We start from the raw sequence: 23,338 nt of genomic DNA, 5'->3' as shown, positions 1-23,338 counted from the left end.
ATATTTAAAACATTAGATCTTCATATACAATGTCTACAGATACATGTGATACATTTAAAGCGACACTAAACTCAAAATTAAATCATAAAAATATCTATTATATAAATGACGGTGTACTTTTTATTGTCATTGTTTAGCTCGAAATGCTCCAAAATCGGTTTTATTTCGCTCCAGCCGCAACTTTCTGCCGAAGGGTGGCTACTTTTCTTCTCCATGGTCCCTATGAGAGCTGAAAAGTAGCCACCCTCTGTGCTGGTTCATGTGAGAGACTACAACATGCTGAGGGCGTGTCTTCTCAGTCTCCGCCCACAAATCCTCCCCTCTAGACTCTGCGAGGAGCTGGGATTTCTTTAGCTCTCCCACACTAATATATGATCTTTGATTTCTCTCCTCCGGGCTCACCAAGGAGGGAGTGCCGGGGGAGCTCCATGTGAGGAGATTCAGCATGTGAGCGGTCACCAGCCTCATACTTACTTCTGAGCCTCAGCTCGCATGCTGAATCTGGTCACACAGTCACAGAGAATATAGCTCCTACATTTGTAATAAAGGTGTTTTTCTGTGTAGATTGTTGTAAACTTGATGTTTGTTGTAGATTTGTTGTAAGTAGTTTTGATAATTCAGAGCATTGCAGAGGAGATTAACAGCAGTGACACAGTCACACTGTGTATAGTGAGGGGGGAGGAGGAAGCTGTGTACAGTGAGAGATGATTCCTCTCTGCCTCATGGGAGTTGTAGGGAAAGAAAGATGTGCACGTGACCAGAATCAACGTGCACGGCTCTTACTGAGGGACAGGAAGTGTGAGGGGAGAGAAGAGACACGGGAGCGAGCACAGCAGACTTTCTAAAGGGGTTAAAAAAGTAAGATTTTATTCTAAAACATAAAGAAATGTGGCTTTGGAGACTGTTCATTGTGTAGATGTGTATTGCCTCCTTAATCATTTATTTAACACAAATATCAATAAATGTAATGGTGTACTGTGGGGAAAACAAGTATATCCATGATCTCACACACCGCTATTGGCCCGTTAAGCAGAAATGTAAGCACTTTGCATAACTGCCCACCAGTCTCTGACCTCGTCTCTGTTATGACCACTCCTACATGCAAAATGTCTCCATTTAATCTTTGTGGCTGCCTTGCATGAACTGCCCCTATTAAATCCCTCCACAGCATTTCACTGGGATTTAAGCCAAGACTTTGACTAGGCCAGTCCATAACCCTCTATTTCTTCTATTTGAGTCATTCTTGGTAGATTTCCGAATGTGCTTCAGATAATTAGTGCGCGGAAAGATCCATTACCGGTTAAACGTCAAATTTTGGACAGATGGCCTCACATTCTCAGCACACTTTGATAAGATGCAAAATTCATAGTGGACTCAACTTGATTCTAAGCGTTACTTGTAGATCCTGCAATAACATTTTGGGGTTCTTTGAGATTTCTTTCAACATCATATAGTCAGCTCTTGGGCTGAATGTGCTGGGCTGGTCAGTCCTGGACAAATCAGCAGTCGTTTATAATCTACGCCACTTGAAGATAATTTTCCTAACAGTTGAATGATTTATTGCAAATAATTTGGCAATCTTTTTAAATTCCTGTTCAGACTCAAAAGCACCTTTTTCACTCGGCATGATGGTACCACCCACGTCGCTGGTAAAGAGACCACCCAACCCTACATATAGGAGGTTTAAATAAGAAAGGTTCCACCTGCATACCCTCCAAGAAGGTTCTAATCAGAACTTTTTCACATGACTGTATTTATTATTCCAGACTTCCTGAACGATTCCTCCATTGAAGGTCTAAATGGAGGGAATTTATCAATACTGGAGCAGAAAAATCTGGAGCAGTTGCCTATGGCAACCATTTAGCTTCTCTCTTCAGTTTGTTCAGTTAAGGTTTGAAAATGAAAGTTGGATGCCGATTGGTTGCCATGCACATCTGCTCCAGATTTTGTCTGCTCCAGTTTTGATCAATTCCCCTCAATGTGTTTTTGGACATTAGTGCTGTAGACCGTTAAAAAAAAATAACGCCAAGCACTGACATAGCATTAGATATTTTTTTTCCCCTTTGCAGTTGCACACCTACACAGCCATGTGGGCACCGTCACTGTATACAACCTCCGGATGTCACCCAGCTGTGCCTAGAAGCTGCAGACAAGCAGGCGCGGTGTGCCTCAGACTGGCTTACACAAGATGGTTAGTGATGGGCAGACAATACACACTTTCCTACAGCCTGCAGGCACATTAATGAGAACAGCCATGGCAGGAGTGTGTAAACAGAGTGCACAGGGTGGTTGCTGTAGGGATGCCATTGCAGAGGTTAAAATAAAAAGGAGTACATGTTCTAAATGCAGCCAAAACGTAACATTATTACCCAATGTAAAGCTATCCTCTGAAGTGTTACAAAAGAAAGAAATACACCGCTCTGGCCTTTGAGTAATCAATGGGGATGATTTGTAAACACTAAAAAAAGGGGAACTTCCCAATAGCTTATCTTTCGTTATCTTGGGCAAGTTTAAAAAAAAAAAAAAAATTGAAAGCTGCGCCAGTGTTCATAAATCAGACCCAAGCATATTTATGTATCAGTCACAATAGAAATTAGTAGTGCGGCAACACCAAGGAGGCTATTTATAACCAATTTGCAGAGCCATTCACCCTACAAATCTTTCTGAACCTTTTTTTGCGAATAGATGCAAACACAAACATTCCAAGATACATTTTCTTTTTTAGGTGGCATGTATCTAGTGTAGAACTGCATAATGGCCACTAGATGCAGCATGTTTATTTCCTGTGCTCCTCAGCGCCATATAGTGGCCAATATGCAGCATTACATACATTGGACCCGAGAAGAAAATATACTGGGGGGAATTTATCAAAACTGGAGCGGACAAAAACTGGAGCAGATGTGCATGGCAACCAATCAGCTTCTATCTTCAGTCTGTTCAGTTAAGATTTGACAAGGAAAGATGGAAGCTGATTGGTTGCCATGCACAGCTGCTCCAGATGTTCTTTGCTCCAGTTTTGATAAATTCTCTTCACTGTATCTAAGATTTTTCCTTTTTTTCATCTATTCAGACAGAACGAACGTTCAGAAAGAATCGCAGGGCGAACGGCTCGACCAATTGGTTATAAATAGAAGTGATAGAAGAAGGGACAACTTCATTAACAGTCATTAGTTTAGAAGAGAATTTGGTTTTAGTTTAAAGGAGATGTCCACTCAATTGAAATTTCTGAAGTGTTATTCACGAAAAGAAGAAGTTAAAAACAAGCACTGAAATACGGTTTAGGAATAGTAAAAAAAGTGTAAATGTGATGGCAAAATCAATAACATTTTCTTCCTACCCTGCATGTCTTTTGTGTTGGTACATGTGAATCAGACTCCATGTAATGGATGCCAATAGCATAAGTGGAAATCTTTTCTGTATTTGTATTATTTTGGCTATTGATGGCTGCAGCTTCCATCTAAATCGGTGCTTCAGGTACAGAGGACAGTTGTCTCCACAAAGATTGTCATGTACAATTCCCCAGGGTTTCAGACACCGGATCTCAGAGAATTAGCAGTGGTGGTTATCTTGGGCAAGTGGGGTGAATATTCCATTTGAATGGACATCCTCTTAAACATATCCCCTACTATGTGCCACATTAGGTAAATAGAAAGTCTGATTTGTTGTGTAACTACCAATAAAGCCCATTTCCACCTCTGCCGAGGTATTTTTAAAAAGCAGTTGCCAGCAATGGACACTGAGTACACATGAAGCAGCTGATGTATATGAACACAGAAACTTACGTTTTGTTAGCTTTCCTCTTCATATCCGAATAAAAGTTTCTGCCTCTGTGCTGTGCAAGAAATGTGAAAATATCCCCCAACAGCCCCACCAGCCCCACCCCTTCCATGGACAATGTATTGTGTGTAAAGGCAGAGCTGGTGTTTACTGATCATGTTACAATGGGTGACGGGGAGGGGGGAAGCTGATTACAGAATTTGTAGGCCTCATAAAACATTCATTCCTCCACAATAAATGCTAATCACTTACAAAGGTGGAAATGGACTTTAAGGTACATCTTTTAAGACCCAGGAGGCCAAAAGTTTCCTATTATACAAAAACGGACTTGTGAATAAAAAAATGAAATGGCTGACCAATCCCCTCCCACAACTTCGTATTGGACAGACAGTCTATTGGAGGGTCAGTCCGGAGTCAGTAAAGTGCATTGAGGTCCTTCTATCAATGTCTGCCTGAACTAGGACTTTACATGATATTTAGTTCAATGTCCTCTGTGGTATTAGGGTTTGAGAATAAGGATGTATTAATGGCAGAGATATATACTAAGGCTTATACAACTTAGAAAGCATTTCCTTGTACCTGGGCATCATACTTAACGGCAGCTGACAGCAGTACGACCGCATTCTCCTCACAGATACCTTGTTTTATGGTCTGCTGGCATAGATGCTTCAGTCGATTTTCTCGGTATATCGTAGCGAGCTCCAGAAGTCCTGTACACAGAAAGGAACAGACACATTCAACTAATGGCCAATACACAGACATGTATAGTACATACACCACCTTCCTGTACAAAAACACAAAACTGACCAAGTGCATGTTGTTCCCCACTACAAGAGATCATAAAAAGGGAATGCACGTGGACCACAAGCTTTATCTTTGAGTATATCTAAAGACCAAACTTTTTTTTTTCTTAGTTTTGGATACAGATAAATTGAATAAAAACATTTTTCCATCAGTTGACAATTTGTAGGGAGATTTCCCTCTTCTTCCTGTCTAGCAGACCCAACAGGAAATGAAAGGAAATCTCTCCCAAGTGAGGAAAGTCCCTCACATTTGTCACTGAAACAATTGGCCCTAATGGAAGCGTTACCCTTACCTCATCTGGACTTTTTGTCACTTTCAACCCCAGTGGCAACTATCACCAGGACAAATAGAGAGGCGCATATCTCCTGCTGTGGGCTGTCTGTGTCTAAGGAACAGTGACTGTATGGCCGAGGAAATCGACGTTTGACGAGCTGAGTGAAGCCGGCAACCATTTGTATTGTTGTCTGCGTCCTGGCAAGGGAAAGTCAATCTAGAAGTCCTGATGAGCATTGTCACTTGGACAGAAATTGATGGGAATTCCATATGAGGTGAGGAAACCACACACAACTGTCATGGTTCAAAGACCTTGGCATTGAAGCTGCCCAGGTGGAGTAACTCAAATCTAGTGATCATCAGCTCAGTGAGTGTTTAGTGTTAGCTGGAACTGTCAGTAAACACAATGTAACAGATAGATGAATATACTAACCAATGGCATCCTCAGGAGAAATACTGATATTATCGGTGTATAAATATTCCAAGAAAGCACGATATACTGGATAGGAAAACTGATTCATTTCAATGACGTCTTCATCACTTTCATGGAAAAGTGAGCGGAAATGTTCACACCTGAGAGTAAAGTTACAAAAATAAGTAAAAGATTAGCAAAACTGTGAACACAAAGGTATCCATAGCAAAATAACAGTAAATCATTGGATTTGTCTAGTTAGTTAGTAACTTCTGTTAGGAGATGCAGCCTTTTTATGCTTTCTAAATAAGGCAAATGTCACAGAAACCAGCATTTCCTGCTGTAGAAGGCAAAAATGTAGAACGTCTTTGAGGGGGCAGCGGTCCTGGCATATCCTGATTCCCGATAGTGAATTTCCTTTACAGTGATTTGATATTCAAGCCTATATGTATACCCCTATGGCTAAGCAGCAATTTAAAAGCCTATCTGTGCTGATTTATGTGGCATTGTATGGCCTTACCAAAGGTATAATCATCAGTGTACTGTCTATAAGCAATGGTGGGAATTTATTAAAACTGGAGCAGACAGAATCTGGAGCAGTTGCCAATCAGCTTCTCTCTTCAGTTTGTTCAGTTAAAGTGACATTAAACCCTCAGATTTTTTAACAAACCAATACTGTAATGTGCGCCTTACTGTAATCCATGTTTCCCTTCTCTTTGCTGCTCTTCCTTCTAAATCCTCATGTCTTCTCATGCTGGGGGAGAACTTCCCTTTGCAGCTCAGGGCCTCTTCCTGTAGTGCTGGCTCAGGTTGTGACCCTGCAGACAGACACCATGTATCCATTTCAGAGACAAGGCAGTCTGCTGCAAAACATAAATTCTGCCCAACATGAGAATCTGAGGGTTTAATGTCACTTTAAGCTTTGAAAATGAAAGGTGGATGCTGATTGGTTGCCATGCACAGCTGCTCCAGATTTGTGTCTGCTCCAGTTTTGATAAATTCCCCTCAAAGACCTCCTATCCTGAGCAGAGATGAATATTCGGGCTATGCGCGATTCCATACCGTGGTGGCATTTGCAGATGGAACAATTTTCTGGGGAAGGGAACTGCCTGAATTTGAATCCATGGTCTTAGGTAACAGGAATACTAGACATTTCATCTTAGTTTTGTATGTTCTGCTTAGTTCTGGAGCTGGTAGCAATCCATCCAATTTCAAAAAGAAATAGGAAAGGATGCTGGAGGTGCAATTTTCACAGGAACAATATAAAGACATTTCGTTTTATGACCCTCAAAAGTTCAGTCTGTAATCACATTAAAGAGCCCAATTGTAAAATCCTTCCCTTACCGGTACAGAGCCTTTGCACAGAGTCAATAAAAGGATCTCAGCAACATGTTTCCTGGGTGGGTCCCTTGATCCAATCTTTTTGGAAAGAGGGCACAGGATCATTTCGAAGGTGGTTGATGGCACAATACAAATGACACCTTCATGCTTAGTTGGCTCTACATCTCGCTACAGACATTCTCTAATAAGGAATCATCTCATTAATGCAGCTAGAAGGGTAGTGTCTAGATACTAGAGATCCACTCATACACAGTGAGGGAATGGATTAGACAAGTAACCTTTGTCCAGGAGATGGAGGAAATTGTACACACAGAACAAGACAGGATAGATCGGCTCCATGCCACTTGGTTCAACTGGTCTGTATTGTAAGACAGCCCTTCTTTTACATCATTAATGAAGTGTTGGTGGTGGTGACGGTGAGTCCAATTCTTGCTTTAGGGGTTGATTTTAATTCTCGCTGTCCTTTCTCTATTTCTGACTCATTTCTTCATTGACTCATCTCGTCCTTTCCTATTCTCTCATAGTGTTTGCTTGTCTCCCCCTCTTCAGTCATATGTCTATGGTTATATGTGTGGATATAGTCTACTGATGAAAATGTTTCCCTCTTCAGGTTATGGATGGCAATGTGGACTTGGTGTTATACTTTATATTGTGTAGACCCATGGTTCTCAACTGGTGGGTCGCGACCCAAAAGTGGGTCGCGGCATGCCTTCCACTGCACTAGGTGAGATGTTCCTCAACCTCCTCCATAGTGCAGCACTGTCAGTTCTTGTGCTGAGCAGCCAATCAAAATATGCTGCCTGGCGTCAAGTGTCAGCTTGAGGTGGGGTGGGGGTATGGCCGCGAGGAAGCTCCAGCCATACGTGCATTGCTTACAGCTCCCTCATGTGACTGGAGTGACGTCACATTCTGGCTCCCGGCACCTCTACAGGGAGTGCAAGGGAGCTGTACGAGCAATGCACATATGGAGAGAGCTCCGTCACAGTACAGCAGCCCACACTGAACCCCTAAACTAGTTTCTAGGGGTGTGTATGTGTGTGTGAGATTGTGTCTGTGGTTGTGTGTGTCTGCCAGTGTATTAACAGTAGAAAGGCATCATGGCACACTCACAAACCAGCATGTAAAACAACTTGTCTCAGGGGTTTCTCAGCTGCCAATGGGATGTGCGGGATCCCTTGTGTGTTTCTGTACCTTTAAGGAGGTGGGGCGTCCTCCTGACAGGCCTGCACCCAATTTGATATCTTCTGCCCCCATGTGCTCCAAGATGGAGACTCTCATAGTTTAGAGTTAGGACCGCACTATAAGAGGTGCCTTGGCGCGGCAGTGCGGCTTACACATCCTTTGCAGAAGACGTTTATCCAAACCTCTGTCATTGTCATTAGTGGTGAGACAAGTTGTTTTACATGCTGGTTTGTGAGTGTGCCATGATGCCTTTCTACTGTTCTACTGTTCAAAGCCCATTTCGTGTGCACCTTACTGTATAACTGGTAACAAATTGTTAAGTGCGTTTGTCATTTGTTTTGCTTTGCCAGTGTATTAAATCGCAAACTACCACGTAATCGCACCTACTGTTTGTTCTGGTGCGGGAGGTGTATTGCGTTGCCTTTCATTTGAATGGCACTCCAAACACAAATCCCGCCCACAGTTTGATCGAATGCACTGGAACAATGCCGTGCGCTCCAGTTTTGTGCGACTTGGGTCGCGACTTAATGACCAAGAGCAAATGTGGGTCCTAAAGTTATGCAGGTTGAGAACCACTGGTGTAGACCGCATTGTCTTGATACGTAAGAAAATGTAATAAAAATTGTGGCTTCAAACAGATGTGCAATACTTTGATTGTGCTTAAGATGATCACACTGTAACCTGCCAGGAAATCAGGGAATCTGAACATGAACAGACAAAATCAGGTGTATTATTCACACCAGTGACCGGCACTGATAAGTCATTTAATGCAGTTCATACAAATACTGATCACTGACTCACAACAGTTCACTCGCTTACCTAATCTGTAAAAGAACTTTGTGCACATGAATGTATTTTTCATCCACTAAAAACTTTAGGTCTGCGGTCTCAGGGTTGTCGAATTCCTTCTTCAGCGACTCTGCTACAGTCAGGTGATCATCTGGTTCTTGACGAGGGAGCAAATACAGAAAATAAACAACTTTCTCATCAGTTTAACTGGAATATTTGAACATGCACATTTTCCTGAATTCATTTCAATACATTTTTTACACTCAATAAAGGGAATGCTGGGAAGGCTTTACTCTGGTGTGCAGCCATGGGTTGTTGGTTAGGATGTCACTTAGAACACTATGTGCATGGAGTGTGTAATCCATGTTTTAACATAGTTTTCTGGTTTTCTTCCACAGTCTACAGGTAGGTAGGTACCTGTAATTGGCTTCCTCTTACGTTGGCTCTAGTGTGTATGAGCATTGTAGGAACAATAGATTAAGGGCTCCTTTAGAGGGAAAACAACTGGTGTCAAAGGTTCTGCGAGTAAAAATACTGCACAAGAAGTTGGCACGGTATAAAAAGAAATTGATAATAAAACGTAGCCAAGATAGGTAGCCACAATGTATGTCATATATAGGACTGATATACTATTATTAGGACGTTAGTGTTCTAAAATAGAGCTAAATTCTAAAGGACCAGAGTCATCGTCAGTGACAAAAGGGTTGTTCAATCGGAGCTCATGAACGATTTTACGGCATGAAATGTCATAAATTGCTCTGTGATTCTTTACATCTAAATCACAAAAGCGCAGCATTTTTTTTTAAAGAACATGTAGCATTTCTGTGCATTAACACATGTTAAACCTGTTGTGAAAAGCCTGTTTACTGGCCTTAAAGGAGAACTATGAGGCGAGTGCTTTTCACTCACCTCATAGTTCTAGCCGACCTGTGACAATGAGACTGTCACAGGTCGGCTCAGTAGATCGGGAGGTGAGCGAACACATACCGGCGTTCGCTCACCTCTCGATCCTGTCACGGCTCTCTGCTGTGACAGGGGAGGGGCTGGATTCCCCCGCTCCGATCCGCCAGCGCTGACTGGCGGAACGGACGGGGGAGGGGGCGGGTAAAGCTGGCTCTGCCTCTAGATAGGCAGAGCCAGCTGTCAGTCACGCAGCTGGGCGGATCCCGGCACAATTGTCGGGATCCGCTTCAGTTGCGGCGTCTCAGTATACCGCGAGCAGTAGCTCGCGCTATACTGCAGCGTCTCAGTATATACTGAGCTTAGGGTGACGGGAGGATGCTAGTTTGTGTCCTCCCGTTACCCTAAGGAGAACTATGGGGAAAAGACTTAACCCCATAGTTCTCCTTTAATGACTCAGAAATGAAGCTGCAACATAAAAACAGAACCGAAGGACTCATTGTAATGACTCTTCCCTTATGGCATGAGTCCAAGGTTTCCATTAGATAAACAGAGCTTTCCAGCAGGCTGTGCCTGATGGGCTGTCTCTTAAGCTAACCCACAGTGGTCTGGGAATCCTTTAAAAATGAACTGCAAACAAACAAACAAAAAAAAATAGACTCAATAGTCTCCCTTAAGTTATAAACACACAAAAAGGATGTGTCACATCTGGAACATGGAAAATGCTTTTCTGTCATAACGCATAAATAAAAAAGTGCTTATAGACATGCATTTAAATTGTACAAAAAAATGACAGGCTAGAATAACCCAACCAGAATGTACCCTTCGCTAACAAAGTGATATCTGGCGGGATGCTGTGGCTTCCTGCACTAAGTCATCCCAGTCTTATTAATTAAGCCTACAGCTGTACAATGTGCATGCTATGGCCAGGTGATCAATTCAGAACACATTAATGGTCTTCTGATCTTCCTCACCTACAGAGAGCAGCCTCCACATGATGGCTGGGGTGGAGAAGCAGGCGAACACGTCATCTGTGCAGGTGAAGTGGGTGAGATGCGGTGAGATGACAGCTTGTCCTCGGCATTGGCCCCACATGTATACCTGACCACTCTGAGATCTGGCAGCCGATGTGTGCGATGAGTGGCAGGCTGCTATTTCTACTATTCTATTCACACAGAAACAGAAGACCAACACAGACAAGATTAATGAAGCAGCTGTGCAAGCTTACCGCAAACATTTATTTTACCTTATCCCTAAAGGATGATAGAACATAAGAAACACATCTGTCAGTTCCATTAAATTATGAGATGTGCAGGGGTGAGGCCTAATATCAGCACTCACATACACTTCAAATAATACATGTGCTAAATAATAAACATACCAAGGTTAAAACATCACACATGGTTTCCTTCAATGGCTTACCACTCTACACAAGTTAGAACAGTGATTCTACATTCTCATCAAGCAATGCCATATTCATCTAGAGATAAAAGGTTGGATATTTCAGTGTTTGGAGAGTTGAGTTAGCCATGAGCTTCTTTTTACCCTCAAGCTGTCTACTCCTGGGATCGTGGTCTGAAGGAACATGCAATTTCCAGTTTAATATTTCATGTAAGAACGATCATAGAACAATTGTTTTTAGGAAAAATCAATCTGTAGAGCAGATCTCTAAAGGGTCAGTAAACATGCAGAAAGATTGTTCATCGCTTACCCTATGAACAGTCTTTCTGCATGTTCACTGACCCTTTACAGATCATTGAAAGATTAACATCATCAAGATTTACAATCATTCAAATGGAACTAGACCCACCAATATAATGTCTCCCAAAACAGTTACTTTTAGCCAGCTATCACGGATGCCAGTGGGCTTATACAGCTTTCAACTGGACTTTCAAGCCTCAAATGGCTGGTGTCCTAGCTGATCACATGTGCCGCACCACGGCAACTGCAATCCAAATAGAGGCCAAGATGGCACCTTCCTTGGCTGTACAGGACAGGAGGTCGTAGTCCAGTTTTAGAGTTCACAAAACAATTATTGCTATGTAAGATCATTTACAAGTCTGTGAGAAGGCTTACACCAACAAGCTCCGAGGTTTAGACCATTGTCATGACTGTCTCTCCAGGGGGTTCTAAGCTCATCGAGATTTCTTATTTTTTGGATATAAATATAAGTGAGTGAACAAACCCCTCTGTTTTGGGTGCACTAGCGCTTTACTAAGCAAGAGAAGCTCCCCCTCCGCTCCACTCCGGTCTAAGGCCTTGTAAGTCATCACATCCAATACACTGTATTGGACCCGAGGATGCCAAGGGACATTCCATCGTTGGAGCAGAGAGGCTGAAGGTACTGGTCTAGCAGAGGTTCCAGTGAGTATATTTTTGTTAATATCTTCCTTAGACAGAAACAAGCACTTAACCCTTGCAGTGCGGGGGCAGCTCCACTACAAGGGTTAAGAAAAGGTGTGCCTGGAATTCTTCTTTAAAGCCAGCTAAATTCTTACAGTGTGCATGATAAATCCAACAGCCACTACAGAAGTGACCCTCTAGGTGATGGAATTGAAAATAAATATGAATACATAAAATCAGCATAGATAATAACCAAAAAGGCTGTAAATAATGAATGAGAAATGTAAGTGAAGAGTGTTTACAGTAAATGGAAACTCACTGCTTATCAGACACTACCACACCTATAGAGTGAGTCATACTTCCACTCTATAAAACGCCTGCAGGTTTGGCCACGTTGTTTGTTACATGGCGCCTTATCTTTATTGCTGTGACTCTAATACTAGATCTGACAGAATAATATAAACCTCAGGAAACAGTCAACCCTTCTAGAAATTACAGCGGATGTCTAGTCTTTTAGAGCCTTACTATCATTGTCAAAGAAATCCCATTTTCCATGATCCTTATTTACCCAAAAATAGTTTTCCTTAGCATGTAACCACAACAAGTTTTCTTATTGGTCAATAAGGCCGCCCCTTAAAAAGGAGAACTATGAGGCGAGTGCTTTTCACTCACCTCATAGTTCTAGCCGACCTGTGACAATGAGATTGTCACAGGTCGGCTCAGTAGATCGGGAGGTGAGCGAACACATACTGGCGTTCGCTCACCTCTCAATCCTGTCACAGCTCTCTGACGGGAGGGGCTGGATTCCCCCCGCTCCGAGCCGCCAGCGCTGACTGGCGGAACGGACGGGGAGGGGGCGGGTACAGCTGGCTCTGCCTCTAGATAGGCAGAGCCAGCTGTCACTCACGCAGCTGGGCGGATCCAGACATAATTGTCGGGATCCGCTTCAGCGTCTCAGTATACCGTGAGCGTTAGCTCGCGGTATACTGAGCTTAGGGTGACGGGAGGACGCTAGTTTGTGTCCTCGCGTTCCCCTAAGGAGAACTATGGGGAAAAGCCCTGACACCATAGTTCTCCTTTAACATTAGTTATTCATATGTGGTCTTTCTTAAATTCTAATTGAAACAAGTTGGGAGAAATGTACAAATGGGAAGTGGTAATCCTGACAAATGACCCCTGGCAAAGTACTGGATACCACTGCCCAGCATGCATCTAATAAAGACTATTTATTAATAGGTGTGGTATTTTTTTAGCTGTACACGGGAGAGCCTAGATTGACACGTTAGGAACATCTCCTTGTGTTTGCTGCCTTAACCCTTTCGCTGCCAAGCCTTCCGGAACTCTTTAAACCTCAGCTGGCCAGACCATTTTTGCAATTTTCCCCATTGTTTTGATTTTCTATTGCTGCGTTGCTAGCATTTGTAAAAGACCCCCCCAAACCATATATGTTCTGAAAGCGCAGGCCCGGTAGAATAAAACGATAAAAAATGATACAGACATATACTTAATTGCCACTTAGCGGATCACAATGCACGGCAATGCATCACAACGCTTTGCCATGCGCTGCCACAGTTAAATTCATGTTATTTTAAAAAGGAAAAAAATCATACACTGCGATGTGTTCTAACAACTCACTGCAGCGCATGTGCATGGAGTACACCACAATATGCTACACGCTGTTGCACGTGTATGTTATATATGTGTGTGTTGCAGGGAGATGGGGTTGTGTTTTTTTTTTTATGATTATTATTTAATTTTACTGTTGGGGGTTTTGGGGAAATATCAGGGGTCTAAACAGACCCCTGACACCTCCTTTTTAACGTATACACACTCACAGTGGGTGTACATTCCAGTGCCTTGTAGCTGCTAGCTTTCTTATTGGCGCAGTTCATTTCTATATACGATTATCTCTAATAGCATTTACTGTCTCCCTCCCAAAAAATGTACTTTTGTAAAAAATGTTTAATCTGTGGTCATGTGACCACGCAGCCTCCTTGAATGCCTGCATGTCAGCATAGCAAGTGGGTAGGTGGGTTATGATGTAACACACAGTAGATGATCCCCATCTGTGCCAATTGGGTTCCAGCAGCTGCTGGGTTAAAAGTGAGGCTCCTGCTCTGTAAATCATTACAGCAGGGCAGGGCAGTAGAAAATGGCAGCCAAACTGACAATAGGAAGTACAGGCATCTCCAAGCAGTGGGAAGCTACACACAACTGACCATGCCAGCCCAGATACACTTCTGTGCTTGGTGTTGTAGTGTTTCCCCTCTTTTTGGTGCTTTTAATGAATAACTCCAGACAGTGTGGTAATGAGCAGAGTCTTATTTACTTAGATTGTATGAGGAGAAGTGCTCTTTACATGCAGGCAGGAAAACACAGACTGCCAGTATGTCCCTAAGTGGTCAGATCCGATAATTCTATATTCATTGTATGCCGTATACCCAGACAGGGACCTGCAGTGTTATTTCTTAGAGTATTGTTCTTAGATTTAGTGTGGCAGCACCTCAGGGTCCATCCTCTGTCCTCTGCTTCCAGTCACACACACCGAGTCTCCCAGGTCACAGTTTAGCTGTCAGCATGCTGTGTGCCATGCCCCCTTCCTGCTCTCTGTGGCAACGTGCACAGTGCCCATAACCAAGGAAGCCATAACAACTTCCTACAACCCATAAGACAACACAGTGAAACATTACAGGTGTGGTCAGAATGAAATAAGAGAGGGGAACTGGCAGGATCCCCAGGTATTTCTGAGCAAATAAAGATCCTAATAAAGTACAGGCTATGTTTAGCCACAGGAGTATAATAAAACCGATACATATATGTAGCATCATATTTTGTGGTATACAGTCGTATACTTAACTGTAGTCTAAATCTCAGTATACCTGTAGTCTAAATCTCAGAAGATATCACTTAGTAGCTGATTTATAAATCTTCCACCCAGCCAGAGGCATCCCAATGAGGCGGATGCCATCTCTTTGGGTAACGTGGTGGGGTCGCAGTCAGAGTGGTCACTGGTTGCCAGGAGCTGAGCGGGATGCCGGCCAGAGCCAAGGCTGCGTGAGGAGATGATGCAGAGGCCACACCCAACCCCCTGGTTATCTTCCCACTCCCCTCCCACGACGAAAAGGCTAGGGATGCCCTTGCAACCAGCCATATGCTGGGTGAATGCCGGTCGCACAGCATTCCACTACAATGCCGGCCATATGCTGGGTGAATGCCGGTCGCACAGCATTCCACTACAATGCCGGCCATATGCTGGGTGAATGCCGGTCGCACAGCATTCCACTACAATGCCAGCCATATGCTGGGTGAATGCCGGTCGCACAGCATTCCACTACAATGCCAGCCATATGCTGGGTGAATGCCGGTCGCACAGCACTACACTAGATAGGGTTGAGGAGCAAAGCAAATTCCTATGTTCCTCTGCTCCATCTAGTGGCGAAATGTCATGTGAATGCTGATCTATCTATCTATCTATCTATCTATCTATGAATAAAATCTGCCCCTTTGTCTGCCTTACTACAGGGATCTCGCCATGCACAACATGAACGCAAACATGGCACAAACAGGCTCACGTCAGTAGGGCTGTAACTAATGATTATTTTCATAATCGATTACTTGCACGATAATTTTTTTGATTAATTGGATAAAAAAATGAAATAAATACCATCTTTAATGTAAAATAAAATACACAAATGCTGTGTTACAAACATGACGTTTACTTCAGGATAAAACTGCATGCACAATTTTTTGCAATTGCACTGCACTGGAACGCATGGCATTGCAGTAGCATGCATTCCAGTGTGGGCGATCACACTGTGGGTGGGAGGTGCGTTTGGGGTGCCATTGAAATTAATGGCATTGCAAGGCACCTCCCGCAGCAGAATTGGTCAGGCTGAAACCGAAAATGACTTTTTCCCCATTTTGTATAATTTTTTTTTTTTATAATTGTATTGTAAGCACATGACGCTTGAATAGCTTCAGCCAGGGATTGACAGCTGCCAGTGGCAAGATTCCACAGATGGCAGCTGAATGTAAATACAGCAGGGAGTGGGCTGGTGCAATAGACAGCCTGATGTTGGCCATTTCAAATTGCAATAGCCAATAGCAGGCTGGTTATTGCACCCGCCCACTGCTGCCCTCCTCTCAGCATGGAGGAGAGAGCTAGGGGATCCAACCAACTAAACGATATTGAGAATAGTTGACAACTATTCTCATTATCTAATGTTATCGATTCATTGATTAGTTGGTTGCAGCCCTACACCTCAGTGACACTTACAGTTTTATTACTCAGTCAAAATGATTCCACTGAAACTTTCCATCAAAACAAATGCAGTTTAATGTAGTAGAAAGTGCAGAAACACTGTAATATATAAACACTGCAGTAAGAAGGCAGATGAAATTCACCAGAAAACGTCCTCCTGCTGCATTCCTCACATATCTTGTACTCCTCTTGTACTTAGCTGTTGTCCATATATAATATTTTAGGAATGGTCAGTTAAAATAAGTAATGCTTCTTGCTTGGCAAATAATATATTCTGTATGCAAACTGAAATATTTATATCATTGTACTGAGAAATATGCAGACCTTGCTAAAAATTAAGCTAAGCCATCTCTGGTTAGGAACATGAAATACGAGGACTTGAGACGGCTGCTATGGGTCATTTTACTAAATATTTAGAATATGGATGTATCTGCAGAGGTGACTTTCCTTCCCTGGCCCTAAGTACGGTGCTACATGTGTCAGACAAGACAAACCTTTGATGTTTATACAATCAAGACTTGTTAAACAGTGAAAGTGACATTCACCAAATATTCACTGCAGGTGCTCGCATGAACCAAGAAGGTCTAAAATGTCCAAACACTTGAAAAAAAGATTTTTAAAAAAATGAGCGTTTACAATTTTGAAAGAAAGAAAAAATATTAGTGCGGATTTAAAACTCCTCCACCATTTGCACACTACTACTACCCCTAGGAATTTAATTTGCTCCTCAGCGCCATCTAGTGGCAGTAGTGCCACTAGCACTGGCAGGAAGAGTTGTGCATCAGCCGCAATGTGCTCATGTAATCTAGCATAGTATGCTCTGGATTTACACTACAAAAGTGAATTCTAATTGGTTGATGCACTTCTTATTTGTCATGATTATGCAGATTTATACTTACCCCCGTATTCAGCCTATGGCACCTAGGTGAGGATGAAGTCACACTCCTTCCAGCCAGATCCTGGGGAATAGAGAGCAGGCCAAACAATGCTGGAAGATGCTCGTGTAATGAGATTTTGCCTGCTCTGCATTCCCTAGGACTCCTCCTGGAAGGACAGTGGCATCACACCCAGTGATGTGGAAGACGGGGGGATAAGGCAAGTAGAATTCTTACTTTTTTATTATTATTATTATTACTTTTTTACAACTTTTATAAATTATAACTTTTTCTTTACAGGTACATTTTGCACCTAGTAATAGCAGATGATTTTTACAGGTGTAGAGGAGCCATATATTATAATGGGACGGCACATTGTACCGCAAGGTTCACTCTAATTAGGTCAGGCCCTCACACTACATAGTTGTTGGTAATCTTAGAGAGATTGCACAATCAGATTATAACGTGTAGCCAGAATTAATAAAGATCTATACAAATCAAAACAAACAAAAAAATCTATTTAATGGCTATAATAATTGTTCTCTATTGCAGAGCTGATGTGAGGTTTTGGAACATTTAATGCAACGTTCACAATGAGCTGCACACATAGTAGGGCTTGTGGATAAGTACACCATCACAGTGCACCCTCCCTTCCTCCAGCTGTGCTTCTCCAGCCCACCTCCTCCACCTCAGACATATACTTACCTCAGAAACATGTCTGTGGCCTCCTGTGGGTTTTTTTAAAATTGTTTTGGGTTATTTTTTTGAGTCACTCTACACCAACGCTAAACAAACAAACAATTACATCAAGCTATATGCAAAAACTCTAATGAAAATTCTGAAATCGTTATAGTGAACCTGTACCCAGTGCATGCACATATTTACATATTCTAAATAAGCAGTATAACACTTTGAAGCAGGCCCTCATTCCTCTCTGTATCTATAAGCATTGTGGAATTCATTTACAACACATTTATTGAAACCTTAGCTCTTTCCCTATTCCATTTTTGTTGCACCACAATTTTGGTAGCCTGCCAGCCATCTAATGTAAACACATAGCAGGTTTTTCTAAGCTGTTAGAAACCAACTTTAAAATCTTTGAGGAGTTCTAAGACGAACTCCACATATAAAAAGCAGCTAGAGAGGACATAGACGGCTTCTTTTACCCTCTTGCTGCTGTCGATGTAACTATAATGTCTGTATGTACTAAAACTCCCAGACGCTATAGCAGCTGAGTTTGGTTACGTATTCACTCCTTCCTGCAGGCTATGTAGTAGAAGTTATTCTTCTTTACAGCAGCCGATCGCCTCTACATGTAGGACAAGGCGACGTCCTGTCTCTCCTGGGTGCCCAGGACCTCCATGGTGGGTGTCAGGATGGAGAGCTGCATGAGACATACGATCAATCATCTACCTTGTGCAGAATAAACATGGAAGCACTCAGCTCTGAGCACTTCTGGGTTCAGAGCTGTTAAACCCCTGGCCAGGAAAGAAGCTGATCGAGTACAGTCTACAGTTCAATCAGCATCAACAGAGTGCAGAGGTGACATTATAGGTCTAATAGACCACTGTTGTCTCCATAAGAAGAACCTGTCACCTGCACCATGCTGTCAAAGAGCGGCTTATCAGGACAGGCTGAACCATTTCCCTGTTGTCCAATAGATGCAGAAACTACCCAATCTTAAAAGGTGTTCCTCAAGTACAGGCTAATGATATGATAGTCTATTATATTTACTTTATGCTGCTTAATATCCCTTCTCTTTTACGGGGGACTCTGCTCTATTTTCCAATTGACTTCAAGCCCTTCAGATAGACAGACTGTTACTACCCCAAGCTCAAGTCATGTATTTCTACAACACAGTGCCTTATATTTCTTCTTGATCTGAGATGTCTTATGGGTAATACTAAGTTCCACAAAGCTCTTGTAGTAGGAGGTGGCACATGACATTTTTGGTTCTAGTTTTTCTTCTGATAAGTCATTTGGACTTTGATACAATAGCTTGCATTTAATTATATGAACTGTTTTAGACTAGGACTCCTATTCCACGTGTCCTACAGGACACATCAACTTGCTGATGATCTGTATATTTTATATATTTAGGCCCCACATCCAATCACTGACCAATTCTTGCCATCCTAAACTTCGTAACATTTCCAAAATGTGTCACTTTCTTAACAAATGACACCACAAAGCTACTAAATCATTCTTATCTCACCTTGACTATTGCAACACCCTTCTTGTTGGTCTAACTCTATACAGGCTATTCCCCCCTTCAGTCTATCATGAATGCTGATGCCAGACTTATACACCTAACCATCCGTTCAGTGGCCGCCACCCCTCTCTGTCAATCCCTCCACAGGTTTCCAATAGCCCAAAGTATAAGATTCAAAATGACAAAACCATGCAAAGCCATCTACAACTCTGCCCTGAGCTACAGCACCATCCTCATCTGAAAATATCACCCAAACCATCCTCTCACCCCTCCCAAGACCTCCTGCTGTCTAACTCTTTCATCACCTCATCCCATTCTCGCCTCCAGGACTTCTCCAGTGTCTCCTATGCTCCTACTCTGTCCACCTTTAGGCGATCCCTGAAAACTCACCACTTCTGAGAAGCTTATTCCTCCTCCTCTTAAACACTGTACATCTACCCCTTCAATCAGCTCACCCCTTACAGTTATAACCTCCTGTATCACTTGGCCCTCCTTGTAGATTGTAAGCTTCCATGAGCAGTGTCCTTCTAATGCTTTTGTATCGTATGGTATTTGTACTGTCTCCCCATATTTTGTAAAGCACTGCACAAACAGTTGGCGCTTTTAAAATCCTGTATAATTATAATAATAATAATAACAAAAGTATATTTTATCAAAGATAACTTGTCATGCTTTTCCTTGATTGATTATGTGCTTGTCTATGTATGTATTGATGTTGTTATTCTATGCACCTTTTACTATCAAAAAACAAGAGTAATGTGTATAAAAGCACCCCAACCCATTGTGGAGCCCATCACAAAACTTCTTTAATGTTATTAACATAATAAAAAGTTACCTTTCTTTATCCACAAACACTTGAACGGGGTAGGACTGGTTACTCTTATTTCCTGTACCCAACTGTCCATAGGAGTTGGCCCCCCAGGCATACATTCCGCCTTCATCCGTCAGTGCTAGTGTATGCGCATAGCCACACACAATCTACAAAATACAATATTATTACCTTCAGAGTTCTAAATACATTAAAGCTAAAAATAAATACAGAAAACAGAAAAACATTTTGAGTAAAGGAATACATGATAAAACAAAAACAAACATTCCCTGCTACGGCTGCCTTTTTATCATCTGCCAAACACTCTGGAGCCTTTATTCATTTTAGATGGCAGGAAATCCTGCAATGTAGGTCTGGAGGAGTCCTTTGTATGAGGAATAAAATGTCAGCAGGAAAGGGGGTGACATTTAAGACAGTAAGCAATTACTAGAACAGTAAGCACAGTAATTCACTACATGTCAGAAAATGTTCGTTTACGGTAAACAATAAAGTGGAGCCCCAGACACAACTTTTCAATATCTGGAGTAAGACAATGTAGTGAACAATATTTCAAGGCAACAAGCATTTATTATTTATATCAATGATAAATAAATATATGCAGTTATTTTTTAATGAGAGCCACCAGCAAGTAAGTGAGCCCTATAAAATCACATACTGTACATAATGGTGTCCAGGAATGTGAACAGGCTATTAAAGAGCATACGCCCATTGTGATGTGAGCAACACAAACAACAACACAACATTTATTGCCGTCCAGAGTGGCATTCATTTGTCACCAAGATCTTGTAGTGATGATGGGGGAGTTGGACCGCTGTGTATAGTCTTCTCAAGTACATCCCAAAGATACTCAATGGAGTTAAGGTCTGGACTCTGTGGTGGCCAATCCATGTGTGACAATGATGTCTCATGCTCCCTGAACCACTCTTTCACAATTTGAGCCCAATGAATCCTGTTATTGTCGTGTTGGAATATGTCCGTGCCATCAGGGAAGAAAAATTCCATTGATAGAAAAACCTGATCAATCAGTATATTCAGGTAGGCAGCTGACCTCATTTATTTGGGGGGACATAACATTACTGCACCTAGACCTGACCAATTAAGCAAGCCCAGATCATAACACTTAACCAATTGCCTATTTGCCTAGCTAAATCAAGGCGGTGACTTTTTTGTTTTGGCCAGGCAGTGTATATGATCAAAGACAGACCGCTATTAAACTTCTTCCACTTCATCCAAAACTAGAAAATAACATGTTTTGGCTGGAGCTGCCCTGGAAGATAAGTGTAGTTTCAAATCAGGCAGACATGAAATGGTTACAATGTGCATAGCAATATAAATACAATGTAGGCAGTGAGCCAGTCTGCCAGGGTACGGAACTGATGTAAACAACGTCCTGTGCAGGCTAGAAATGGTGAAGTAGGATTCTTGTTACATTTTGTACGCTTTAACCATTTCAGGCCTGCCATTTGATAAGAAACTATCTTTTATCAAGAAAATCGAACATCCACGCATTTTGTATTGTTGTAGTAATGTTTAGTCATTTTACATGTGACTTTACAAATTGTAAATGCTTGCTGTACCATACTTCCATGATGAATTATATATAACATTTTAAACATACTGTCAGTGGCTATCTATAAATCTAGCCGGGTCAAGGCATCACATGTTTGGAATTCTCTTGTTCAGCCCCATGGGTGAACCCAATAAATCATTTGATTCCCCCATACACGTTATACAGCGTGAATGAAGGAATCTTCCCTGCTGGCTTTGGAGCACAGTAGCCACCATGACCCGTGGCAGCTGGATACCTGAGCAGTGACTGCATATGATTGGTGAAGTCACTGTTCACCCAACGGGCTAATTCAGCAGGAATCGATCAAAATTGGAGCAGTCTACAGCCAGCTTAAGAACAATCACTGAGACAGAAGCTGTGCCATGGCAAAAGTGCAGTGCTTTAGTCAGTCAGACCTGACTGGTAGGCTTGCATTGTGAGGAAGGAAAAGTATGGCCATGTTCTGAGATTTGTTTACATTAACCTCTCATCAGGTTGTTTCAACCCCAGTCAAGGGCCTAGTAGCTTCCAACTCTGAAGAAGGGTACCAAGCCTATTGGTTCTGTATGCATGCGGGCAGTCGGCTGATTTCTTCCTCGGCTTGCAGGCCAACCAATGGTCAAATGCTGCCAACAACATGAGAATTGTTTCTTTTCCTTCTCTTCCTCTTCATTCCCCACACTTCTCGGCCCTAGTAGGGGCACAGAATAACGGGAATGATTATTCAGATGCGTGGGTTTATTTTCTTTTCTTTTAAGGGCCCTTTAGATACCCGTTTTATTCTTCTATTGTTGGGGGGGGAGGGAGGGGGGCTGATTGTTCTCTTGTGTTTATGATCTGTTTCCTGAACCAATGATGTTACCTTCTTATCATATAACACTGAAATGCAGGTTAATACCTGACATGTGCATCGGTGACCATCTTTGTGTTATATTCATGCACTTGTATTGTCTTTCTTGAAAATAGAGTTTAAAAATAAAGAAAACAAAAACACAGGAGTTGGATACTCTTCTGCATCCAGAAACTGTGTATACTAGGGATGATGCACCGATACCGAGTATTTGGCCTACTACTGGTACTTGTCCCAAATGCTCCGATACTTGCCTCCGATACCAGAACTTCTGGTCAGAGGGAGATCTCCCTCTGACTGGCAGTGCTGAGGGAGCATGGAGCCGGCTTCCCTTCCAATCAGGAAGCTGGGCAGTGCATTATGACCCGCCTCCCAATTGGCTAGGAACTCAGCTTCACTTGTTGCAAGGTAGCCTGGCTTCCTAACCAATCAGGAAGCCGGGCAGCACATAATGACCCGCCTCCCAGCTTCCCGATTGGTCAGGAAGCCATGCTTCCTAGGAAAAAAACGTCAGTACCTGTACTCAAACCAAAAAAACGGTATCGGTGCATCCCTAGTGTATACCTAACCTAAGTCACCAGCACTGCATATGAGCAAATATTAGTTGAGCTGATCACTTTCACAAGTAGATCTAAAAACTTTAACCGATAACGTTTCTCTTTTTAGATCTATTACACATTTCTGTAACCACCAGCCTGGCTTATATCACACAGGCAGGAAAGAAAACACTCAATTTTTCCATTTGCAGATAAGATTTTCTTCTCTGCAGAACTCATGTGTCATGTATTACAGCCTCGTATTTAGATTACAGGAAATCATTAAATAAACACACCTGCTCCACACGAATACCTTGAAGAGCTGCTATTCGGCACGGTGTTGGCTGGTTGCCACTGCTTCCCAACCCCAGCTGGCCATTTCCGTTGTAGCCCCACGCGTAAACC

At 42.4% G+C, this 23,338-nt stretch overlaps 1 protein-coding gene across 3 annotated transcripts in view; it reads right to left on the bottom strand.

The window, feature by feature from the left end:
* The window catches only part of RCBTB2 (RCC1 and BTB domain containing protein 2), a 56,759-nt gene that overhangs the window by 569 nt on the left and 32,852 nt on the right, over positions 1 to 23,338 (bottom strand). For 2 of the 3 annotated variants that reach the window (XM_018563239.1, XM_018563240.1), the window contains 6 exons: positions 23,230 to 23,338; positions 20,005 to 20,147; positions 10,453 to 10,643; positions 8,609 to 8,735; positions 5,288 to 5,427; positions 4,357 to 4,487 (listed from right to left, as the gene is read on the bottom strand). In XM_018563239.1, coding sequence (XP_018418741.1) covers positions 4,357 to 4,487; positions 5,288 to 5,427; positions 8,609 to 8,735; positions 10,453 to 10,643; positions 20,005 to 20,147; positions 23,230 to 23,338 — 841 coding nt within the window. The remainder of the gene's footprint in view (positions 1 to 4,356; positions 4,488 to 5,287; positions 5,428 to 8,608; positions 8,736 to 10,452; positions 10,644 to 20,004; positions 20,148 to 23,229) is intronic. The other variant, XM_018563241.1, reaches the window with a different exon arrangement.

This window comes from Nanorana parkeri, unplaced genomic scaffold, assembly GCF_000935625.1.
Source record: "Nanorana parkeri isolate BGI_ZX_2015 unplaced genomic scaffold, ASM93562v1 scaffold644, whole genome shotgun sequence".
NCBI lineage: Eukaryota > Metazoa > Chordata > Amphibia > Anura > Dicroglossidae > Nanorana > Nanorana parkeri.
Note: the sequence above shows the minus strand (reverse complement) of the source record. Positions and strands in the feature narration are given on the sequence as shown.